Source organism: Arabidopsis lyrata (genome assembly GCF_000004255.2).
Source record: "Arabidopsis lyrata subsp. lyrata unplaced genomic scaffold ARALYscaffold_4, whole genome shotgun sequence".
In the NCBI taxonomy this organism is placed as follows: Eukaryota; Viridiplantae; Streptophyta; class Magnoliopsida; order Brassicales; family Brassicaceae; genus Arabidopsis; species Arabidopsis lyrata.
The window spans coordinates 13,957,094-13,979,261 of NW_003302552.1; the positions used below are offsets into that span (position 1 = coordinate 13,957,094).

The 22,168-nt window shown below is 36.2% G+C and overlaps 3 protein-coding genes across 5 annotated transcripts in view; 2 read left to right on the forward strand and 1 right to left on the reverse strand.

Annotated features, from left to right (window-relative positions):
* Nucleotides 1-4,784: 4,784 nt before the first annotated feature.
* LOC110229425 (pentatricopeptide repeat-containing protein At2g30100, chloroplastic) lies at nt 4,785-6,892 on the forward strand. Its single transcript, XM_021029570.1, has 2 exons — nt 4,785-5,721; nt 5,876-6,892. Exons 1-2 carry the CDS (start codon nt 4,981-4,983, stop codon nt 6,653-6,655), a joined length of 1,521 nt encoding a protein of 506 aa, XP_020885229.1. The 5' UTR covers nt 4,785-4,980; the 3' UTR covers nt 6,656-6,892.
* Nucleotides 6,893-12,472: 5,580 nt separating this feature from the next.
* Nucleotides 12,473-22,168, forward strand: part of LOC9317152 (LRR repeats and ubiquitin-like domain-containing protein At2g30105) — a 25,909-nt gene continuing 16,213 nt past the window's right edge. The window contains exons 1-9 of one of the 2 annotated variants that reach the window (XM_021029267.1): nt 12,473-12,692; nt 12,786-12,880; nt 13,003-13,161; nt 13,263-13,373; nt 13,457-13,557; nt 13,783-13,920; nt 14,040-14,154; nt 14,236-14,355; nt 14,442-14,806. In XM_021029267.1, coding sequence (XP_020884926.1) covers nt 12,521-12,692; nt 12,786-12,880; nt 13,003-13,161; nt 13,263-13,373; nt 13,457-13,557; nt 13,783-13,920; nt 14,040-14,154; nt 14,236-14,355; nt 14,442-14,555 — 1,125 coding nt within the window. In that variant the 5' untranslated portion in view covers nt 12,473-12,520 and the 3' untranslated portion in view covers nt 14,556-14,806. Of the gene's footprint in view, nt 12,693-12,785; nt 12,881-13,002; nt 13,162-13,262; nt 13,374-13,456; nt 13,558-13,782; nt 13,921-14,039; nt 14,155-14,235; nt 14,356-14,441; nt 14,807-22,168 lie in introns of those variants that run through there. The other variant, XM_021029268.1, reaches the window with a different exon arrangement.
* LOC9315317 (ubiquitin-activating enzyme E1 1) lies at nt 14,966-20,017 on the reverse strand. Of its 2 annotated transcripts, none has more exons than XM_002881039.2 (7): nt 19,805-20,017; nt 19,310-19,665; nt 19,009-19,226; nt 17,952-18,746; nt 16,693-17,561; nt 15,939-16,371; nt 14,966-15,838 (listed from the first exon to the last, which is right to left on the reverse strand). In XM_002881039.2, the coding sequence occupies exons 2-7, from the start codon at nt 19,647-19,649 to the stop codon at nt 15,242-15,244; spliced, it is 3,252 nt and encodes a 1,083-aa protein (XP_002881085.1). In that variant the 5' UTR covers nt 19,650-19,665; nt 19,805-20,017; the 3' UTR covers nt 14,966-15,241. The 2 variants fall into 2 exon arrangements, with proteins under 2 accessions (XP_002881085.1, XP_020884925.1); XM_021029266.1 differs by lacking the exon at nt 19,805-20,017 and adding an exon at nt 19,747-19,771 and having other exon boundaries at nt 15,007-15,838.

The following is a 22,168-nucleotide window of genomic DNA, read 5'->3' on the forward strand; positions in this document are numbered from 1 at the left end:
CAGATTGTAGACTAGAAAGAGGATTTTGGCAGCAGAACAAATTTAATTTAAATAGTTCTAAATAACAAAAGTTTAAGTCTTTCGAAATAATTTTATTCATTAGGAAATCATGAATACGGAATACCATCTGAAAACCTATACTACTATTAGTTTTGGAAACCTGCCTTCATACTTTGACTCAATCTTTTAATAAGATAGTAATTGTTTTCAGTTTATGAATTTACCATCTAAAAGAATTTTATATTTGACTAATGTTGTTAGATATATATGCACAATTATTTTTTAGTAATAATTAATTTCACATTTTGACAAAATAAAATCTGAAATCTTTGTTAGGTGTGCTAATTAAATTATGTGTTCGCATTAAACTTTTCCTAACCAGTTCAAAGATATATCGTTTCCATTTTGGCTATTTTGTCGAAGAGAAATAAAAAATAACTACAAAAACATTTGCCGATCGCCTCGACCAACTAAAAGAATCGCCTGAGTTTATTTTAGTAAGTTTCTTACCATTTCAGTCTAAGTCGCTGACAATTTGTATATATCAGTGACGCCTAAATGTATAAATGGACAATTTGTAGAACAAATGATGAAATGCAAAATTTTAAAGGATAAATTTTTTATATATTTTTTTTGTTTCGAACGAAAAAGATCGTGTAATATATAGTGTAAATTATAATATAAGTGACTATGTTCAGTCCATATCTAATAACGACTAGAGAAGTGATCTCTCAACCTCTCCACACAATAAGTGAACACTCGTTCTTCATTTGTCCCCTTCTCTTTCTTTTTCCCTTTTATGTCTTATTATGTCATAGTTTCTGCCTTGAAATTTATTAATGTTTTTATTCCAGCCGCTATAACAACTATATAGTAAATTCTAGATTTTGGATAAGTTGAAAAAAGAAGAAGAACGAAATCATGTTTGTAGTAAACATTCTGATAGTTTGGAACAATGGAACTATCGATATCATCCGCTCTTATGGCGAGGCATCTGGCCAAGAGGTGAATCTGAATAAATCATCCATTATGTTCGGCAACGAGGTTCCTCCTCCCGTACGGCAGGAAATCAAATCGATTATTGAGATTTCACGTGAAGGTGGGATGGGAACATATTTAGGCCTTCCGGAAAAAATCCATGGATCAAAAGTTCAGGTCTTCGCGTTTGTGAGAGATAGATTACAAAGTAGAGTAAACTCGTGGTCGTCAAAATTCCTCTCTAAAGGCGGAAAAGAAGTCCTAATTAAAGCACAAGCACAAGCTCTTCCGACATATGTTATGTCGTGCTTCCTACTGCCAAAAGCAATTTGTTCTAAACTTACTAGCGCAATTGCCAACTTCTGGTGGAGTAATAAAGCAGAAAGTCGTGGAATACACTGGATAGCTTGGGACCAAATTTGCACCCAACTATCAGAAGGAGGGCTAGGATTTAGGTCCTTGGAAGATTTTAATCTCGCACTCTTGGCGAAGCAATTGTGGAGATTATTACGATTTCCAGATTCCCTCCTTAGTAGGGTTCTTAAAGGACGTTACTTCCGGTATTCTAGTCCGCTAGAGATCACCGTCTCCAATCGACCGTCGTATGGTTGGAGAAGCATGCTGGCCGCCAAGGACGTTCTTAGATATGGAATCCGCAAGACCATTGGCTCGGGCTTCGGTACCTACATTTGGACAGACCCATGGATACCAGACACTCTGGCACGCCCACCTAAGGGGTTAACGGTGGAGAGAGACCCTTTGGCTTGCGTCAATACCTTGATTGACTTTGGATCTAAACAGTGGAAGATTGATCGTCTCTGGGAATTGTTTCCCCCGGAGGAAATTACCCTCATATTAGGGATTAAACCGAGTCGTATTGTCTCGAGTGATGGTTATTGTTGGACAATGACAAAGTCTGGTAATTATACCGTCAAATCTGGATACGAGGTCGCGAGAAGTATTTCTCGCCCTGTTTGCGACCACCCTTCTCAGGGACCTAGTTTTACGACACTAAAGGCGCAAGCTTAGAAATTAAAAACTACGCGAAAATTAAAGCATTTCGTGTGGCAATGTGTTACTGGTTGCTTGGCTTCAAGCCAACGGCTATTTTATCGCCATATTGGTAGAGATAAAGGATGTTCAAGATGTGGTGCAGAAGAAGAATCAATCAACCACTTGCTCTTTGAATGTCCTCCTGCTAGACAAGTCTGGGCTCTCTCCAACATCCCATCTTCCCCAGCGCTGTTTCCCTCGGCGTCGCTCTACAATAACTTAGATTATCTGTATTGGCGGGGTAAAGAGGCGGGTGCGGATGAAGAGAGCCTAAGAGTATTCCCATGAATTATGTGGTATATTTGGAAGGCGTGCAATCGAAAGATTTTCGAGAATTTGAGCGTACCACCTCAGGAAACGCTAGATCTTGCAACTCAAGAAGAAGGCGCGTGGAGGAGAATCAGAGAGAAGACCCTCAGACCCAGTTGGTACTTAGTACGCACGAGTCGCCATCCCCAGAGGACATACCGGTATGCTCCATTGATGGGTCTTGGCTCGGGACGGAGACTAGAAGTGGACACGGGTGGCTTGTTTTTCAGGGAGGACGATTGCTACACTTAGGCTTGAAAGGCTCGCGTAGAAGTCTTTCTCCCCTTCATGCAGAGCTGGATACTCTCATATGGACGATGAAGTGCTTATTGGCGATCCCAATGACGAGTATCCTCATTCAGACGGATTGTTCTGACCTTTTGGCTATGACATGTGCTCCTGAAGAGTGGCCTACGTTTTCTACAGAATTGAAAGACTTTACATATTACAGGGATCGTTTTACTACTTTTAGTCTTAAGCATATCCCTCGTAGTGGTAATACCTCCGCCGACTATCTTGCGAAATGTGCAAGAAATCGCGGGTTCTGTTTTTCCCATGTAAGTTCGACGGTACCTGATTGGCTCTTTCTAGAAGAGAGTCTTATTCCGTGAATTAATATATGGTGTTTTGACTGGCAAAAAAAAAAAAAAAAGAACAATGGAACTGGTTGTCTAAAATGCTTCCTTCATATAAAAGAAAGCAATTTTTGTCGAGTCCATATCAGCCACCAATGTTTACTGAGACTGAGCTCAGAGCAAAAAAAAAAAAAAAAAAAACATGCCAAAGAAAAATGTGGAAGCGTACGTTATTTATCTTTATGTTGATCGATTGATTAGTATTTCTAAGTTAGCTTGATTGATATATGGTTTAATCATCAGAATATGTAATTATGTAGATTATGAATGTAGTTTTCGTATGTTTAATCAAGTATACCTCATGATGAATTTTTTTGCTATTTGATTGTATATATTGAACCACGTACTCGTTGGTCATATATAATTCCATATTGATTATGTTTTTATGAATTGCTAGGTAGATCCGTCGATTGTGGACGGTACATTGTCAAGTGTAATTTCAGAGAAATGTGTTGAATATATTGAATGATAATAATGCAAGCTAAACTAATTTCGTCATTGTAACTATATTATGTAAGTTTCCTGCTTCTTAAAGAATAGTTTAATCTGTGATTTAAACAGATAGAAATAAAGTTTTATCCCAAAAAATACAACTAATTGGAGAGAAATTATGAACTTACCATTTCTGTTACCATACTAATATAAAGTTGGCAGACCAAAAGCACAATCATACAATAATATGATTGGGAGATGTTTGGGGAGTGGAGAGAAGAAGTAGAGAACGAATCATATCTTCACTAACTTAACAAACCAAAGCCAAAACTAATACGTAACTCAATAAAGATTAGCAAATTTTCTTTTTGATTTTAGCATTTGAAAAAGGTTTATGGATTTTATTTGATGATGTTTATCCTAATTTATGCAGTATTTCTTAACATTGTTGAGTTTTACGAGTGATGGTCTACAACAAACTTGACATTGAGCACAAGTTTAGAGTGGAGAACAATATCCTCGGATATGAAATACACAAATGAAATTACAAATTACAAAGGCTTTCAAGTTAGATGAAGCTTATAGAATTTCGTGAAATTGGAAGTTAAGCTTTATGAATCCTTGGTACATGGAAATTATATTAAGAATTCCTTTGGACTAGAGTATTTACAATGAAAATACTAAGGAAATCAATTAAGAAAATAGAAGTGAACTCTCACACATTTAAACAATTTTAAATAATTTATTATGTACCTAAACATAATTCAATCTAGTATCTGCAGAATATAAATAATCAAAATAAATTGAAAATTTAAAACATGGGGTCATCTAATATAAAACAAATTTTGTCGCATAAAACATCAAACAATTTTAAATAATTTATTATTTACCTAAACACAATTCAATATAGTATCTGCAGAATATAAATAATCAAAATAAATTGAAAATTTAAAACATGGGGTCATCTAATTTAAAACAAATTTTGTCGCATAAAACATCAAAAACGGGGGATGTTAAAGATATTAAAAGGCCTTAAAAGAGACATTAATAAAGCCCAACTTAGCCCAGATAGACCCATAAATATATTTATCTCGTTTACCACGTTTTAACGGTCAACAACAGCCACTACGTTACTAGTTATATATTGGAGGGTATAAACGTAATTTTAAACGTTAGTATCTTCTTATTTCTGCTGCTGGGGAGCTTTGAAGCGGCACGATGAAACAAGTTGACGCCACATGACACGTAAGCGCTTAGTAGCCTCTTTCTTCAAACCAAAGACTCAATTATATACCGTTCGATTAAAAAACTCCACTCAATCTCAACCCTTCATTTTATTAAATAAATCCTACGACCAAAAAACAAAAATTAAATAATTATTTTCTGTTATCCTTTCATTGTCTTCTTCCTTCCTCTTGAGGTTTTTGATAATTCCATGGATTATCTTAGTTTCTTCTCTCATGGTGGCTATCGAGAAATCACTCACACCATAATCTCTGAAGCTTTTGAGTTTCAAAGTTTTCGAATTTGAAACTTTCTCCAGAAAATTTTGAAGCTTTTTTATTCCTTAGTTATGGCTTATGTTCGTGGCTTAGCTTCGTTTTCGTTGACCTTCTCACCGATTTCTCTCCGAAGATTCCGTCCCCGACTTCATCGTAATCACAGCGTAAAACCCAATTCCCGAATCATCATCTGCAATCTGAAATCAAACTACTCCGCTGGGAAATTTCGTGAGCTCGGAGGATTATCTCGTTCCGTGGAGCTAGACCAATTCATCACAAGCGAGGAAGAAGAAGAAGAAGCAGAGGAAATAGGAGAAGGGTTTTTCGAAGCGATTGAGGAATTAGAGAGGATGACTAGAGAACCATCAGATATTCTCGAAGAGATGAATCATCGATTATCTTCTCGAGAATTGCAATTGATGCTTGTCTATTTCGCACAAGAAGGTAGAGATTCTTGGTGTACTTTAGAAGTGTTTGAATGGTTGAAAAAGGAAAATAGAGTTGATGAAGAGATAATGGAGTTAATGGTTTCGATTATGTGTGGTTGGGTTAAGAAATTGATTCAAGAGGAATGTGATGCACACCAAGTGTTCGACTTATTGATTGAGATGGATTGTGTTGGGTTAAAACCTGGTTTTAGTATGATGGAGAAAGTTATTGCTTTGTATTGTGAGATGGGGAAGAAAGAAAGTGCGGTTTTGTTTGTGAGGGAGGTTTTAAGGAGGAGAGATGGTTTTGGGTATAGTGTTGTTGGTGGTGGTTCTGAAGGTAGAAAAGGTGGACCAGTTGGGTATCTTGCTTGGAAATTGATGGTAAAGTTTTGAACTTTTTTCATAATCTTTACATTTGTGGTGGATTTGAGATCAGTGAGATGTGATATGAATTGGTTAAGATGACTTTCTTGATTGTTATCGTTTTTTTGGTCTAGCTATGTTAATGTGGCAGTGTGTTTTTTTTTGTTTGTAGGTTGATGGAGACTATAAGAAGGCAGTTGATATGGTTATGGAGTTAAGACTTTCAGGGCTGAAGCCAGAAGCTTATAGCTATCTAATTGCGATGACAGCAATTGTGAAAGAGCTGAATAGTCTTGGGAAGACATTACGCGAGTTGAAACGCTTTACACGGGCTGGTTTTGTTGCTGAGATCGATGATCATGATAGGGTACTCATTGAGAAGTACCAATCGGAAACATTATCCCGCGGACTGCAATTAGCCACTTGGGCGGTTGAGGAAGGTCAAGAAAATGATTCCATAATTGGGGTGGTCCATGAGAGGCTCCTCGCAATGTATATATGTGCGGGACGTGGACCAGAAGCAGAGAAACAACTCTGGAAGATGAAACTTGCAGGGAGAGAACCCGAAGCTGATCTCCACGACATCGTTATGGCGATCTGCGCTTCACAGAAAGAGGTTAATGCAGTTTCACGGCTTCTGACACGGGTGGAGTTCATGGGATCTCAGAGAAAGAAGAAGACTCTGTCTTGGTTGCTCAGAGGGTATGTAAAAGGAGGGCACTTTGAAGAAGCTGCAGAGACACTGGTATCGATGATCGACTCTGGTTTGCATCCGGAGTATATTGATCGAGTGGCTGTGATGCAAGGAATGACAAGGAAGATTCAACGGCCGAGAGATGTTAAAGCATATATGAGTCTGTGCAAGAGGCTCTTTGATGCTGGTTTGGTAGGACCTTGTCTTGTGTATATGTACATGGATAAATATAAGTTGTGGATAGTGAAGATGATGTGAAGAAAAAGGAAAATATCGAAATAGCTGAGACTCTGGCTAAGCTGGAGCGATCGGGATTTTCTATTTTTGGGTATATAAATCTGTGCGTAATAAATAATAATACGTATATTATCTGTTTATGAAAGGGAAATAACTTTGTATTTAAATTATTTATATACTGTACCTATGGAATTGTCTTTGAAGTTTTCTGTTTTAGTGACTTAAAATAAGGAAAAAGAGCATACAACTAGTTTGTAATTTTGTTTGTATATATGTAATACCCATTTGTTTCTGCGACATCTCAATTTCTTTTAGAATGTAATTTTAAAATTTTTTGAAAAGTACAAAAAGTGTCACTATAAACTATAAAGTGTAAAAAAATAATAATAAATAGTGATTTATTCTACACAAACTTGTATTTTTCTTTTCTGTTTAAGATTTTTTTTGTCGTGTAAATCCCGTTGTTAGGAATAAATCTCTATACAAGAAAATAAACATATATATGACAGTCCGTTGAACACTATGGAGGATGTCTTGAGAGAAATTTTCTAACGCTCAAAATAAGTTTCGCGACTGGTGACAAAAGTATAAAGAATCAGAAAATACATCGAAAGTTAATCAGTTAACGCCATACCAAAAGAAAGTGATCAACTACATTATCTGTTGTTTAGTAAAACACCTTGTGAAAGAGAAGTAATAAAAACGGAATCTCACTCATCGAAGAAAAGATTGAGACTTAGAGCATCTCCAACCCCACTCTATTTTTTCCTCTAAATTTTAATATAGAGTAAAATTCTCTCCAGCGCTACTCTATATTTTACTCTAAAATAGAGTAAAAGTGAAGATTGCTCTATAATTTTCCTCTATTTTTTACACTACCTCTATTTTAGAGCAAGGAATAGAGTAACACATTGGAGAGAATTCTACTCTATTATAGAGTTACTCTATTTTAGAGCAAAAATATAGAGTTTTACATTGGAGATGGTCTTAGTCTTTTCTTTTCTCCAAATTTTTATAGAAAACTAAAAATTAAGTTGGTAAACCTTAAACAAGACTTGATGAGATGTTTTATAGTCGTCGATGAAAAATGCATATCTCAAAATTTCATTGAAGTTTCGTGTTTCTAACGTACCATTGAAAAACACCAAATATACCTAGAAAAAGAGCAAGCGTAACAATACTGCAGATTCTTGTCGGAGCGAAATCTCCGGTGAGCCTGAACGACGCGAGCCGAACGAGATGGTGATCCAAGATCCGTTGCCATCCCGCCACCGTAGAGTCGTTTGATTGGAGATCAAGGTTTCATCTAAGGTTTCATCTTTTGGCCGGTTTAGTTCGGTTAGTGAACCCGAGCCGGTTTTAGGTTTTGGGTTATTTTGTTCTAAGATTGATATTTGTGGGTCGGGCCTTCGAGATTTGTATGGGCCTATATCCGGAAATAGCCCATTAGCATTTCTTTATAAAATTGAATACCTTTTAACAAAAAAAGAGCAAGCGTAACAAATGATTAGGATTCGTGCTTAATATAAAATGGGATATAGGTGCAATGCACATTAGCATTCTACAAGGGATATTGCGGTGGGTTAAAAAAACAAGTCCGGCCCAAACTCGAACTCGAAATGAGTTTGCCCAAAAAACTCAAAATTTTAAAATCCGAAAAATCCAGTACCAACAGTGCAAACCGAAAAAAGTAATTTTGTTTAATATATATATATATATATATATATATATTAAGTTAGAGCATATTTAAACTATAGTTTGGTAAGTAAGAGCATAAATAGAATTAAATTATATTTTTACTAAGTTTGTGATTCATCTAACGAGATTTTTTAGCAAGAGTATGGCGAAAATTCCATAACTCCATAAAGGTTTTAAGGTATCGAAATTTAAGTGACAATATAAGTTAAGCACGGAAAGAAATAGAGACGAGTATCAAAACCAAAAACAGAAACAAGTTTTAAACCATGTCATAAAACCAAAAAAACTGAAGTCATAAAAACAACAATTTTCTTATCATTCTCCCTCTTCTAGTTCTTCCAATATCACTTGAGTCTAATAATCATGAGCTACTTGCCATCACTGTAGTACCCTTAATTTCATCATCAAAGTTCCTTTTAATGTCACCTAAAATTTGAAAATATAAATCAACCAAACAAATGAAGTTGATTACATAATATATAGACTATTCTTTTACCTTCTAACTTAGCATAACCACATATCCAATTTCGGATACAGAGCAAGGCTTGAACATTTCTTGGAAGGAGGCAGTTTTTGTAAACGACCTATCTTCAATACTAAACGATAACTATGCTGCCACTATAATGATGGGAAGGCTAAGCACATCACAAGCTATAGAAGCCAAATCACCGTACGTAGCGTTTTCCATTGCTTTTTAGATAGCTCAGAACCCACATGTCTGTAAAAGACCTCAAATTTAACCTTGGTTCATCCAAATAATTATGCAAATTCGATTTAGTGTTGTCAGAACCAACCAGGTTGTATGCTCTTCTCAAGCTCAAAAAGATCATGTATGATATATACAATAGTTAGAAAAATTTGATGAGTACGATACAAACTTGTAATAATGTAAGAATGGAGAAAAAAACTTATATAATTCGGATCATCATCTAGTGGTGATTTAGTAAAAAGTTCATGTGGAGTTGGTATTGTTGAGAAGGTGGAAGAAGAAGTCCAAGTGTTTTCTTTGTGTTTTTAATAAAGATCCTTCAAATTCTGCATTACAACTTTGATCTTTTCCTCATAAGTACTCGCATTCATTTTATCATAAGCTGACTTAAGAATTTGTACCTTCAACCTGGATCTAAAATAGCTTCCGTAGCTAGAATGATATCCCAATACTTATCAAACTTTTAACTGCATATTCCTAGCCATCTTTTCCACTCTCAAATCACATAGTCTGCATATTTCTTCAATAGACCCTCAATTTTCTATACTTGGAAGAAAATACACATCAGCTTTAGGATATTTGACACCTGAGAAGTAAGTAGTGATGATACTAAAAAACTTCAAGAAGTCACATATTCTCTCTCCACGATTCCACTCATCCTTTGAAGGCAATGATTTGTAATTTCTGACACATGCTTTCAAACTAGAAAACGCCTTACGAAACTTCAGAGCTCTAGTAAGCATATCATAAGTCGAATTCAATCGAGTAGGAATATCTAAAAATAACCCATTTCCACTCTTAATCCTTACACTCTCTACACATGCTGCAAAGGCTTCTTCTCTTGAATCATATGCTCTGACAAACTTGACATTATCTTAAATGTTTTTCAAAAGATCAACGGCTACTGATAGTCCTTCTTGCATAATAAGATTCAAAACTTGAGCAGCTACTAACTGTTTTTGGAACTCCATGAATCGCCTGCGGTTTCTCAAAAGAGTATTGTGAAAGTTCTTACATTTTAATATCAAAATCTTGACAAACTAAATGTAGAATCTGATCTGGAAATATCCGATAATCTTGTGAGAGTTTCGACCTAAAGGACCAGTGTAAATCACTTGTCCTCCTCTCTTTATAAGAAGAAGTTCATCAAAAGCTTCAAAGATATCAATGCTAGGTTGGTGGATTGTGTAGACAACAGTTCTTCTTTTGTCAATTGTGTTCTTCACCGGAAGAGATGAAGCTTCTTTTTTATTGTTCATAAAAATATTATAAAACAATAATCTGTTTATGGTTTGTTTGGCTTTGGAATATGTACCTAAAAAGTCAACTCTCGCTCAACTCTTTTTTCCCGCTACAATATTTGGCGGGAAGCCAAACAATAGCCTTAGCTGCCTTACTTTAACATAAACATCTCATAACCATTAGATCAGCAGCTACTGACTGTTTAATAATATCTAACAAGAAAAACTTCTCATCACACAATAATCCATTACCACTAATCATCAGGAACCAAAAATTTTATTAGCTAATTTTTCACTGGTATGTAGAGGTATTATATCACACAAAGCTAAACAGTTGAAAAAAGGTTTTTCGCCAAAATTTTGTTGTTCAACCTCCAACTATCATCAATATAATAGGTAGTCAAACAGATATACCCTGTGACACTGCCACGCATGGGCGGAGGCAAGTTGAGTGTTATGGGTGCAATTGACACCAATAAAATTTTTAAAATCGTTCTCATTTACATAAGTTTTTAAATATATTTTAGTCTAACTGTAAAGAAAGAGAAATACCTGCAGGGATACAACAACGTATTGGACCTGAATACGTCGACCAGTTGGGAATTCTTCAAGCTCTAGCCGACGGGACAAAACTACTTTTCTGAACCCAACTCAATTATAAATTTGAACCCAACTCAATTGTAAGATTAAACCCATTATATGAAACAATTTAAAAGTGAGATAAATATTCAATAATTTTTGAACAAAATTATTTTGACCCCATCAAACAATTTTCCTAGATCTGTCACTGCTACCACGAGTTGTCCACAAATCTGTTGTGAAACAAAAATCTCTTTCAACTTTTTTTTCTAACTCCTACCGCCAAAATATAATTTCCAGTTATTTGTCAACATATAGATTGACAATTTGGATTCAAAAAACAATTTCTAGCTCTAACAAACGGAAACTCAACATACCATCATATTGTAGCTAGGGAGTGTTCAAATTTTTAACATGATCTAGACACCGACGTTTTTACCATCAAATACTTTTGGTCATGAAAAATTAATTCGGCCATTGTTTCATTTGTAAGATTTTTTTTTTTCATATTCCACATATTGTATGTGTTGTGGATTTCTAGTTGTTTGTCTAGAATTTCTAATGTGCTGTGGATTCTTTATTTGTTCAAAATTTGTACTCCATATATGAGAAAACATAATTGGCAGCATATACATTAAACAATATGCATGGCATATATATTTATATTCCAATAAACCTTCATAGTCGTAACCCCACAAACGCAAAAGCAATATAATATTAATTTTAATATAATTTATAAACTAAATTTAATAAATGATTTTTTCTTTAAATTAATCCTTATGTTCAAATTTTCATTTACATATGTTTCTATGTGTTTTCCGTTTTGGTCGTTTTTTTTTTCTTCTTTGTTACTATTTATTCATTTTCTTTCATCAGCCTTAAATTAATCATTATGTTTTAATATTTTGGTATATTTACGTCAATCTTAAAAATATATGGAACAAATTTATATCAAACCAAAGAATAAAAATCAAATTAGAAACAACTTTGTATGGTTTCAGTTTTTAGAAAGGTACAAATTCGATTCTCACTGGAAAAAAATCTTATATATATTAAAAGATAATGTTTTTTATGACATGTCAAATCCACATCTTTTCTCACCTATTTTAGTTTTCATTTTTCTAGTTTTACTACACTTATTACCAAACAAATTAATTCCTAAATATTATCTCTTACCTGTTTTGATTATTCTAATTCTAATTGCCAAACACATTCGAATATTCTTAAACTTACCAAAACAATCATTTCAGAATAGTATTATTAAATTCTACTATAATATTTGAATAAAAATATTCTAAATATTAAATGAGAGACTGAAGAATTTATTTATCTCGTATATAACATGGATGATTACCTAATAATTTATTAAATATTGGTCAACAGTCTACTTCCAAGTTAAATAAAAATGTCAAAATCAAAAGAATCGAATCGTAAACTGGATTGTGATTGTCCATCACCCGTCAAAAACAAATCCACTTTAATTCTGGCCCTTGAATATTTGTTTGTCTCAAATATGCTGAAGTTCCAACGGCCCAATTGTTTTAAATGGGCCTGTATTAAAATATTTATAGTGAGCCCACTAAAAACTTTAATGACTCGAGGACCTCTGTTTCTTCGTAAAAGCAAAGCCGGAAGAAGAAAGGTAAGAATCACTTTGTGATGGAGCTCGAAGATCCAACAATGGCAGATTCCACGATTAAGCTTACCGTCAAATTCGGAGGCAAATCAATACCACTTTCGGTATCACAAGATTGTACAGTCAAAGATCTTAAGTCTCTGTTACAACCAATCACCAACGTTCTTCCTCGTGGCCAGAAGCTCATCTTCAAAGGTTTTCTTATTGAAATTTGATTACTTTTCTCACTAATCGAGCTGATTCCTTGTAATGGGTCTTTTTCAAAATCTGATTTTTGTTTCTTGAAAGGTAAGGTTTTGGTCGAAACGTCGACTTTGAAACAATCTGATGTGGGAAGTGGTGCCAAACTCATGTTAATGGCTTCTCAAGGTCTGCATCAAGGGGTCAGTGTTCTTACTTTTGTATGTTGCATAGTTGTGTAAAGATAATCTTGAAATTTGGATTCTTGATCATTAGAGGATCAATGTAATAGAGGTTAAGGTGTTGTTGTATTGAAAATGAACAGGAAGGTCCAGTACTTAAGGAAGCTAGTACAAGGCCAATCTCTAGAACTGTTGTATCTGATAAAGTAGATCAGAGAAAACCTAGTCTCCTTGTAGACAAGAAGCGCACTGATCGATGGAAAGCCACAGGAGTTATTGCTTTAGCTCAAGCCAATTTGAAGGTATATAGAGGTCTTACATGTTCATTATCGTGGTTTTGGTTTGGAATTATCTTTTAGTTGCTAAATTGTTTATTAGTTGAGTTTTCTTTGTTGTGGAAAAGGAAATACCCGAAGAAGTGTGGGACTGTGGATCTGGAGTCAGAGTACTTGACATCAGTGAAAATTTCATCAAAGAAGTACCTGCCAAAATCAGCTCCTTTGGTTCTATGCAGGTGAGAAATCCTAAGTTTCATGTATATTTCAAATCTTTTTGTTTAGTGAAGAATTAAGGATTATAATATGAGTGCATTTGTAGAAATTGCTCCTTCAAGGAAATGGCCTATCGGATGAATCCATTCAATGGGAAGGGATAGCATCTCTGAAGCGCCTGATGCTTCTGTCCATTAGCCATAACAAGTGAGTTTTTCGCTTTCACTCTCGGAACTTGTCTTTCTTAGTAGATATCAGACATGCCTTCAGTGCTACCATTTTACAAGTTTTTCGACAACGTAAACTAAAGGAAAAATTGATTTGAAGTTATGCACAAACCGTAATCACTAAGACTTAAGAACACAACATTATACTTGTGAATGTCGAATGGTTTTAGATGAGGAAATCGTTTTTGTGATTGGGCTTTTGCAGTCTAACTGTTCTGCCAGCAGCAGTGGGTTCACTGATATCTCTTAGACAGCTCGATGTCACCAACAACAAGTTGACAAGTTTACCAAATGAGTTAGGACTTCTAACACAGCTTGAGATCTTGAAAGCAAACAATAACAGGCAAATAATCTTTACTCATATCTTTTAATTGATCGAAAAGACACAAGTTACAGTCTTAGCATTGTTATTTCATTTATTACTTTTCTCAATGGTCTCTCAATCTTTTTTGTGTTCTGCAGAATAACTAGCCTTCCCGAGAGTATCGGAAACTGTTCCTTCCTCATGGAGGTTGATCTTTCAGCAAACATTCTATCAGAACTTCCCGAGACATTCACCAAACTGCGCAATCTAAGGGTAAATCAAATCAATCTTTTGACTACTCTTTATTCCATGGACATGGGTTTACAAAGTCTGACTTAGTGTTTTGGTATTAAGACACTGGAGCTGAACAACACGGGATTGAAGACGCTGCCAACGGCTTTATTTAAGATGTGTTTGCAGCTCTCAACTTTAGGACTCCACAACACAGAGATAACCGTTGAATTTCTCCGCCAGGTTTGTTTGTTCAGAGTCTCATGTTTGAGTCTATAGTTCTTTCTTCGTTTTTTTGAACTGAGACAAGGATATTTGTGTTGTGGTAGTTCGAGGGATGGGATAATTTTGATGAAAGAAGACGTACCAAGCATCAGAAACAGCTTGATTTTCGGGTTGTTGGGTCTGGCCAATTCGATGAAGGTGCTGATAAATCTTGGTGATCGAGTCAAGTCTGAGTCTCAAATCGTCAGAACTCAGAACTCTTACATTTGTGGCACTTTCAGTCAAAAATCCGTCTCAGTAATACCTAAATATTTTTATTTACTTCAAACTGAATCTATTCTTAAAAGAAAATATTTTTTTCGTAGGAAATAATAAGCGTTGTGTACTTATTGTAGTGTCCCAAATAAATTGAACCTCTCTCAAATAAACGAAAACTAGAATTAATATGCAAAAGGTACATTTATCATCAGTATGAGCATTATGTATCAGTCTAAAGTGGTGCTCTAGACTTCACATTAGAATTATATTTTTAGTTCTTTGCTTTCAACTTATTCTCTGTAATTCTTATTTAAGGGAGATTTGTTTCGTATTCTTATCGTGAAACACTACTAGCAAGAAGACATGGAAAAAGGAAAGCTCGAGATTTGTTTGATAGAAAGCATGTTCAGATAGATGGTAACGGGTGTGTAAAACACACATCAGCAATTGTACATAGAAAGAAAGACTAGAAATAGAACGAGAGATGATAAAATGGGTCTCTATCCCTCGCAATCTAAAAATCAGTCATCTCACCCACAAGCATCCAAAGAAAATACGTAGGGCAGATGCAGAGACAAAAACACACAAATTTGCTCTCAAGAGTTTCATCTTTCTTTCATTCTGTCTGTTTTTCGTTTGAAAATTCTCACCTGAAGTAGATAGAGACGAGAGGAATATCGACATCATTGTCATCTTCATCCTCACAAGCCACCACTACATCAAGATGGTGGCGATAAGGCGGCAACTCCACTTTCGCGATATCCCGAGCCAGATCCACAACCTTCTTGTCCATCCTCTCCTTGTGCCTTGGGAACATACTGTTGAACAGAAGACAGCTTCCACAAGAGATGCTGTATGCGCTAAGCCCTTTGTCCTCCAGCCACTGTAACACCTCACGAAGAGTTGGGTTTCCCTTGAGAACCCATCTGTCCCAAACAGTCCAAGCCATGTCACGGTGCTTCACCACCTTTGGTGGAACTGGTTCAGCCATGGAGAAGAGTGGAAGTGCCAGGTTGGCAAACGTGTTTCTGTAGTCTTCCACTTTGTGTCCTCCATCAAGGACCTTGTACAGCTCGAGGCAGACAAGCCCAGTAGCCATGGCTGTTGAAGTAGCAATGGCTGGAATAATTCTCCCTGCGATGAACTTTGCTTTCAGCTTGTCGACTTCAGGGATGGTGTAATTCCTCGCCCTCATGTTGGCTAGTCCCGCTATCACGTCCATGTGATAGTTTGTATCATCATCCTACAAACACATCAGATTCAAAATGAAAACACTAAGCAAAAAATTTTAAACAAGACAAGTCAATATCAGTGAAGACGAATAACCATTGGGGGATATATACCTTTTCAAACTGAATTGGTTTCATCCTGAAGTCTGGAGACAAGTTACGCCTACACTGCTCGATCTTAGCAATGAGATCGTTGATGACTGCAGCATCGTCCACCGAAGCAGTGGTTAAAGTGGTGGCTTTCTCATCAGTCACAATCTTCGCATCTTTCCTTGGCTCAAAGTCTGGGACTATCACTCTGTCCACAGCTTCGGTTGCTTCCTTTGGGTTCTTGGTCCACTCAGGTATTGGGATCCCAAATGTCTCTGCTCGTAAAATAGCAGTTGCTGTGATAAAGTTAAGGAGACTTGGATCAGAAGACGAGTACTGGAGTGGACGAGGGAATCTTTTTGGAGCAGACCAGAATGGAGATCCGGTACTAGTCGCAGCATCTTCAGGAAATGTGTATATCAATTGCTTGACACGGTTCACAAAGTAATCCTCAAACCTAGTCACATAACATAAGAAACACATAAATGATTGCAAAAATCACAGACTCCACAAAGGATGGAAACAATTTCTTCCGACGTCTACATATTAGTTGTAACCTGTTGCGAAATGAAGTTACCTTCTAACATTGTTCCTAAAAATTGATTTTTAGTTTCCTAATGATTTTTTCAAAGAATAATTAACAAACCCTGGGTGAAGCACATGCCAAAAGCATAAAAAATAGAGACTGTAGCAGTACATGAGTAAGACACCATACATTCTTTCATTCCATAATTACGACTAGACTATCTAAACCTAACTATTAAGAGAGTGATAATACCTCAATCGAGCCCAGGTTAAGCAGTCTTGGAAGGTCTCACACTTCTCCTTGTCAAGGCACTCAAGAATCCTCTCCAATGTCTCCCTCGCCTGAGCATCACCAGCACTCATCATTGAGTTAGTGTACTCAACAGGGCTAGAGAGATATGCATTCACTTCAGCGGGAGTCTTCTCCAGCAGACCCTCAAACTCAGAGCGAGCCCAAGTTAAACAGTGATCAATGTTATGCGGAAACGAATGCACTGTACACATGGGGGCTTGTTTCTCTGGTGGGTCCCTTGAGGCACCGTAATTTTCAGTTAGATGTGGGATAACCATCTGTGTGTTGCACTTTGCACCAAGAGTTCCAGACTCAAGGAGAGGCTTCTGGAAATACAAGCACCTCGAATCAACATAGAGCCTCGCATTGACATTATCCAGTGCATTGACGACAACAGTTAAGTTCTCCCAGAAGGCATCGTCAAATACATTCTCAGTCTCAGCGCCAACACGGTTTTGCAGGGCCTCAATGTTGAAGCGGGGATTTATAGCAGCAGCAGCCGAAGCAGCAACTGTGGATTTAGCCTGTCCGATGTTCCAGTCACGGAACAGAAATTGACGACTGAGGTTACTCTTCTCGATTATATCATCATCTGTCACTGTCAGCTTCCCTTGGCTTCCACAAGAAACCCCCATCAGAGCCATATTTTTCAAGAACTCACAGCCAAGAGCACCAGACCCTACTGTGAAAACTTTAGCATCTTCAAGTTTCTTCTGGAACTTGGCCCCAAATACAGATATTTGGGCATCATACCGGCTGTTTCTTGGTGCAAAGTCACTCGAGTCCAGAGGTTCAGTGGGTAGTGACTCCACTGAATCAAAGTAGAAAAACTGATAAAAAAAAAAAGAATTTCAATATTAGATCCCAATACGAAACTATAAACAATATGCAAGTGTCAAAAAAAGAGTAAGCAGCTGTAACTTCACGCAACATAAACATTAGAAAAAGGGGGATACGTATAAGATAATGTTTCTATTTCCTTATTTACTTTATCTAAACAGCTTTTTTTTAGCTTCTAATATATGAAGAGAGCTTTGGATTTTATTACTCTTGGGTGCTATTCAACTTTTGTCTTGTTACTTTGATTCGGTTTTAACAAGAGAGAGCTTTGGGTTTTAATTCTTGTGTTTAAAATTCTTAACTCGAACAGGGAAATTGGCAATTTGGCATGCAAAGACTAAAATACGTGTTCCCACAAGTCTATAGAAAATAAATATTACCTGGAAGAGAGGATGAAATTTTCCAGAGCAAGCTTTAACAACCTCCTGTCCAACAATACCGCCAAACATTGCAGCCATGGGATTCAGGACAGCCTTGGCTCCAAAGGAAAAGTGTCGTAGAAGCTTCTGGTCAACATTCTCCACCTTTAAATCACCCTGCCCGGTATTGATGGCTGTGGCAATCGATATAAGCTTCTGAGCGTCCTCTTCTGAGCCAGCAACAGGAAATCTGCCAGCTTCAGCTTTAAAATGATCAAGTGCCTGGAATGCTAAGTGAAGAAGTGGAGGGCGGTCAAACTTAGAGAAATCACTAAATAGAAAATCCCCTGGATCTTTAAGCGCTTCCCTCAGTGGCTTGAAATTCAGCAACTTTGGCTGTTTCACTTGAGTGACAATACCACCCTTCACATATGTTCCATAGTTTGAAGTGTCCTCATCAAGAATGAATGAATATGGCCGTGCACTTTTTATCTTCCTTGGTTTCCCATCATTCAATTCTGTCATACCCTCAACTTCTGAGAAAACAACTAGGTCGCCATCTTCAAATTCAAGCCTCTCATCGTCGACACAGGAAATAAATGCCTGGTTCTCATTAGAGATAGACGCAATGATGCCTGTATGGGGTTCCTCTCCATCAACATCAAGAACCGCAAATTCAGGCCCAAAATCACAAAAGACAGAGCCGAAAAGACCCCTGACATCAGCCTTGACAAAAGCGATAGGAGGCTGATGGCTGTGACAATAGTCATCAAATTCGATTGCTCTTTCCATGCTTATGTCAGAGAAAACAACAACCTGTTTCACAAAAAAGTAGATTCTATCAGCGTGAAACCAGCCAACAAGAGACACCAATCTTCCATATCAATACCAATAAACAATAGAACTAGCCTAACACCAAAGGAGACAACAACCATTTCTTATATGCAACGACAATCGACAACCCACTCCTATACAATCCATTCATTCACAGTGTTATCATAAACTCACAAGTCATCTACCGAACAATACAGTACACAAAAGCCTCACCAATAACAGGACAAACGAGTTATCTACCAACCTGGAAACCAGAAAGATCCTCTTTAGTTAAGCTTTTGGTCAAGCTAGAGACAACCACAGCATTGTTAAGATCCTGTAACTTCTGAACAGAAGCATCCGCTCTATTCTTGCCAACATCATCCTCCGAGAAAACAAAGTTGCTAGATAAGTCCCATAGCTCTACAACTCTTTCATCATGCAAGGTCACAGACTTCACACCAGCAAGAACAAGATTCTTAGCTGAAAAAAACGAATGAAGAAGATTGATGTTGAAGAATACCAACAATCACAGCTTCTAATAACAACGCATACGAAATACATACCAATCTCGGCACCAAGCCCGTGCATCCCCGAGATGAGAACATTCGAAGCAAAGAGACGCCTCATAGTCTCACGACCATAGACGGCGAGCTGCCGACTATGCAGATCTTCATCAATCTCCTGACGGTTCGAATTACCAAAAGCCATGTCGATTTGGTGAGCGACGCTATCGCCGTGAAATCCGCTACTACTACTACTACCAGAAGCAACAATCGAAGACTTATTATCAGACGAAGAAGAATCAGTGATATCGATACGGCGTTTCTTAGATGATGCTAAATCGGAACCGATGATGCTATTATCGTTCTTATCGTTAGCTTCACTAGCTCGCTTGTGAAGCATAAAGTGATGAAAAAACCTGGAGAAAACATGAGAAATTCCCATTAGATTTAGAACAGTGAAACAACAGGTTTGGAATCCGATCAGAGAATTGAAATACCTAACCCTAAATCTGGGAATGATTCTTCGGAAGCTATGAGAAGGAAGACGAAACGTACCTTTGAGGAAAGCAGACGAGAGAAGATTGGAATCGGAAAAGAGAAAAAAAGTTTGAGATCTGAAAATTGAAATTGAAGTGACGAATTTTGCAAAAATCTCAAGAGATTTTATTATAGAGAGACGAACGAAGGAAAGGGGGTTCGGTTGTGGGAATATAAAACGACGTGGTTTTAACGGTTAAGGTTTGATTTGTCGCACTTTTTCCGCGTGATTGTGACGGCAATTCTCTGACCGGGGGACACGCGTCGTCACTATTTCGAAGACCAGATCCGGTTTAGTCAATTTCTGGCATATGCAAAGGTATATTTTTGAAGATTGATCTTAAGGGAAAAATAATATTAAAATATTATAAGAGCTTTAATTAAGATCTTTTGTAAAGTAAGTGATTATTGGTAGAACATGATTAGATTTTATAAATTAATAATTTAATAATCAAAAACTTTAAATGTTTTTTAAAAATTACAAAAATTATTTTTAAAATTGAAAACATTAAAAACGAAACTTATATTAAAATTGATTGAAAAAAAAAATGAAACACAAAATACAATTGTTCTGGGTTTTTAGATTCTCGAATTGGTTTTTTTTTTTCCGATTGATACTGGTACTGGTCTCTGTGTTTCAATCAAATATGTGTTTCGATTTTGGCCCAAATAAAAAAAGATTTTCGATATCAAAAATGATACCCAATCCGCGACACGTCACCCCGAGAACAGGCTTAAAACTGATCTAGCCCAAGACCACTTCACCTGTTCTAAACCTTCTAAACCCAATGTTTATTATTTTAATATTCTAAGAACAGGGCCATAGTTGGCCCGATAAATATGGTCTTATGGATCCTTCTTATGAATCTGTATTAAAATTTGGAATATTGCTCTCTTTTTTTTTTAAACTATTACACAAATTTAAAAACCTCACATTTTCTTTTATATAACTGGATATTTTACTTTTTCTATAAATAAAGACTCAGACTTTTTATTTACTAGAATTTGATTATTGGATCAAATTCCCAGCTATGAATATCCAATTTTTTGTGGAAACCCCCTTGGCCCATTGGTTGACCAAGAGTTGATTAATGCTTCTACACCAAAAGGTCTGGGGTTCGAGTCCCAGGTATTGCGATTTATTAACAAATTTGCAGATTAATGGAGGCAAGTGTGCAAGAGATCTCCAGCGATGTACAATTATAGCCGTTCGCCAGGATTCTACGCATAGAAGGAAGTGTCGCCAGGTCGTGGATCATTGAAGGTATTCATCAAGATTACGAAGAAAGAAGTGTAGTCTGTCGTGAATCTAGTAAGGGTCGGAAGGAATTTCAGTTGTAGAATCGTCTATGTAACAGTTCTCATAATTTGCAATTAATAATAAATCTAGACGACAAAAAAAAGAATATCCAATTTTTTTACTTTTAAGAAGTGCTTAATTTGATGAGGAATTCCTTAAGTTTTATGTATGGTTTTCTTAAAAATCATAATATCATAAATACCAAAAAAGGAGAAAAGAACCAAAAGGATATCACAAAATATGAAATATAGTTAATGCAATAATCTCACATTACCAAAAAGCAACATATAGAGGAAAAGAAAAGAAAATCTTGTGAGAATTAGCATAAATTTATAAAATTCAATAATCAGGAAAATATATGAATTGGGCCCAATTCATAAATTAGTATTTTGTGGGCATTGGCCCAATTCTGAGTACAACATAAATCCATAATGCCTCTATAATCTCCTAATTTGGCTCTTTTGTCATTTTGTGATTCTCTATAACACTCACCGTCAAAATTGCCATCGGGATCAAGATGAGAACCGATAAAAAAAAAAAATCAATTGCCAGTAGTTAAGACTCTTTGTGATTCGATTACATTCACCACCAAAATATATAGATACACAATCAAATCTCAAACATACCAAAATTCTTGAAAATGCTAATTATATACATTGTCTAATAGTGTTAATTCACCTAGATTCAACTTTCCTCATCTTCTATCTTATTTGCGGAACTTATATGCATTACAATTACCTCGTGATCTTCTCATTGCGGACCAAAACCGTTAAACCTTCTAAGTTATAGTTCAAAGACACTTTTGTTTCAGTTGAACTCTAATATCACTTTGTAATGTGCATTTCTCTGCACACCTTTAGTATATGGCACTCATATTCCTTTAACGATCAATATCAAAGTTGAAAGATTTGTTAACTAACATTGCATATATATCACTATAAATATTAGTTTGTGTTGGCATCGTCTGCATATATAGACTGAAATTTTATTTTTTAATCATTAATTTTATGAGCTTCAAATACTAAGTGGATACTAATAAATGGAAACAAACAAATCATATTGTTTTATCAAATACTATATGA

Bases quoted from the DNA above. Each gene is read 5' to 3' on its own strand.
- LOC110229425 (XM_021029570.1), top strand. From the start codon at position 4,981: ATGGCTTATGTTCGTGGCTTAGCTTCGTTTTCGTTGACCTTCTCACCG. The intron at 5,722-5,875 runs GTAAAGTTTTGA...TTTTGTTTGTAG, and splicing joins ATCTTGCTTGGAAATTGATG to GTTGATGGAGACTATAAGAA.
- LOC9315317 (XM_002881039.2), bottom strand. From the start codon at position 19,649: ATGCTTCACAAGCGAGCTAGTGAAGCTAACGATAAGAACGATAATAGC. The intron at 19,227-19,309 runs GTATGTATTTCG...CGTTTTTTTCAG, and splicing joins CGGGCTTGGTGCCGAGATTG to CTAAGAATCTTGTTCTTGCT. The intron at 18,747-19,008 runs GTTGGTAGATAA...TTTGTGAAACAG, and splicing joins AGGATCTTTCTGGTTTCCAG to GTTGTTGTTTTCTCTGACAT.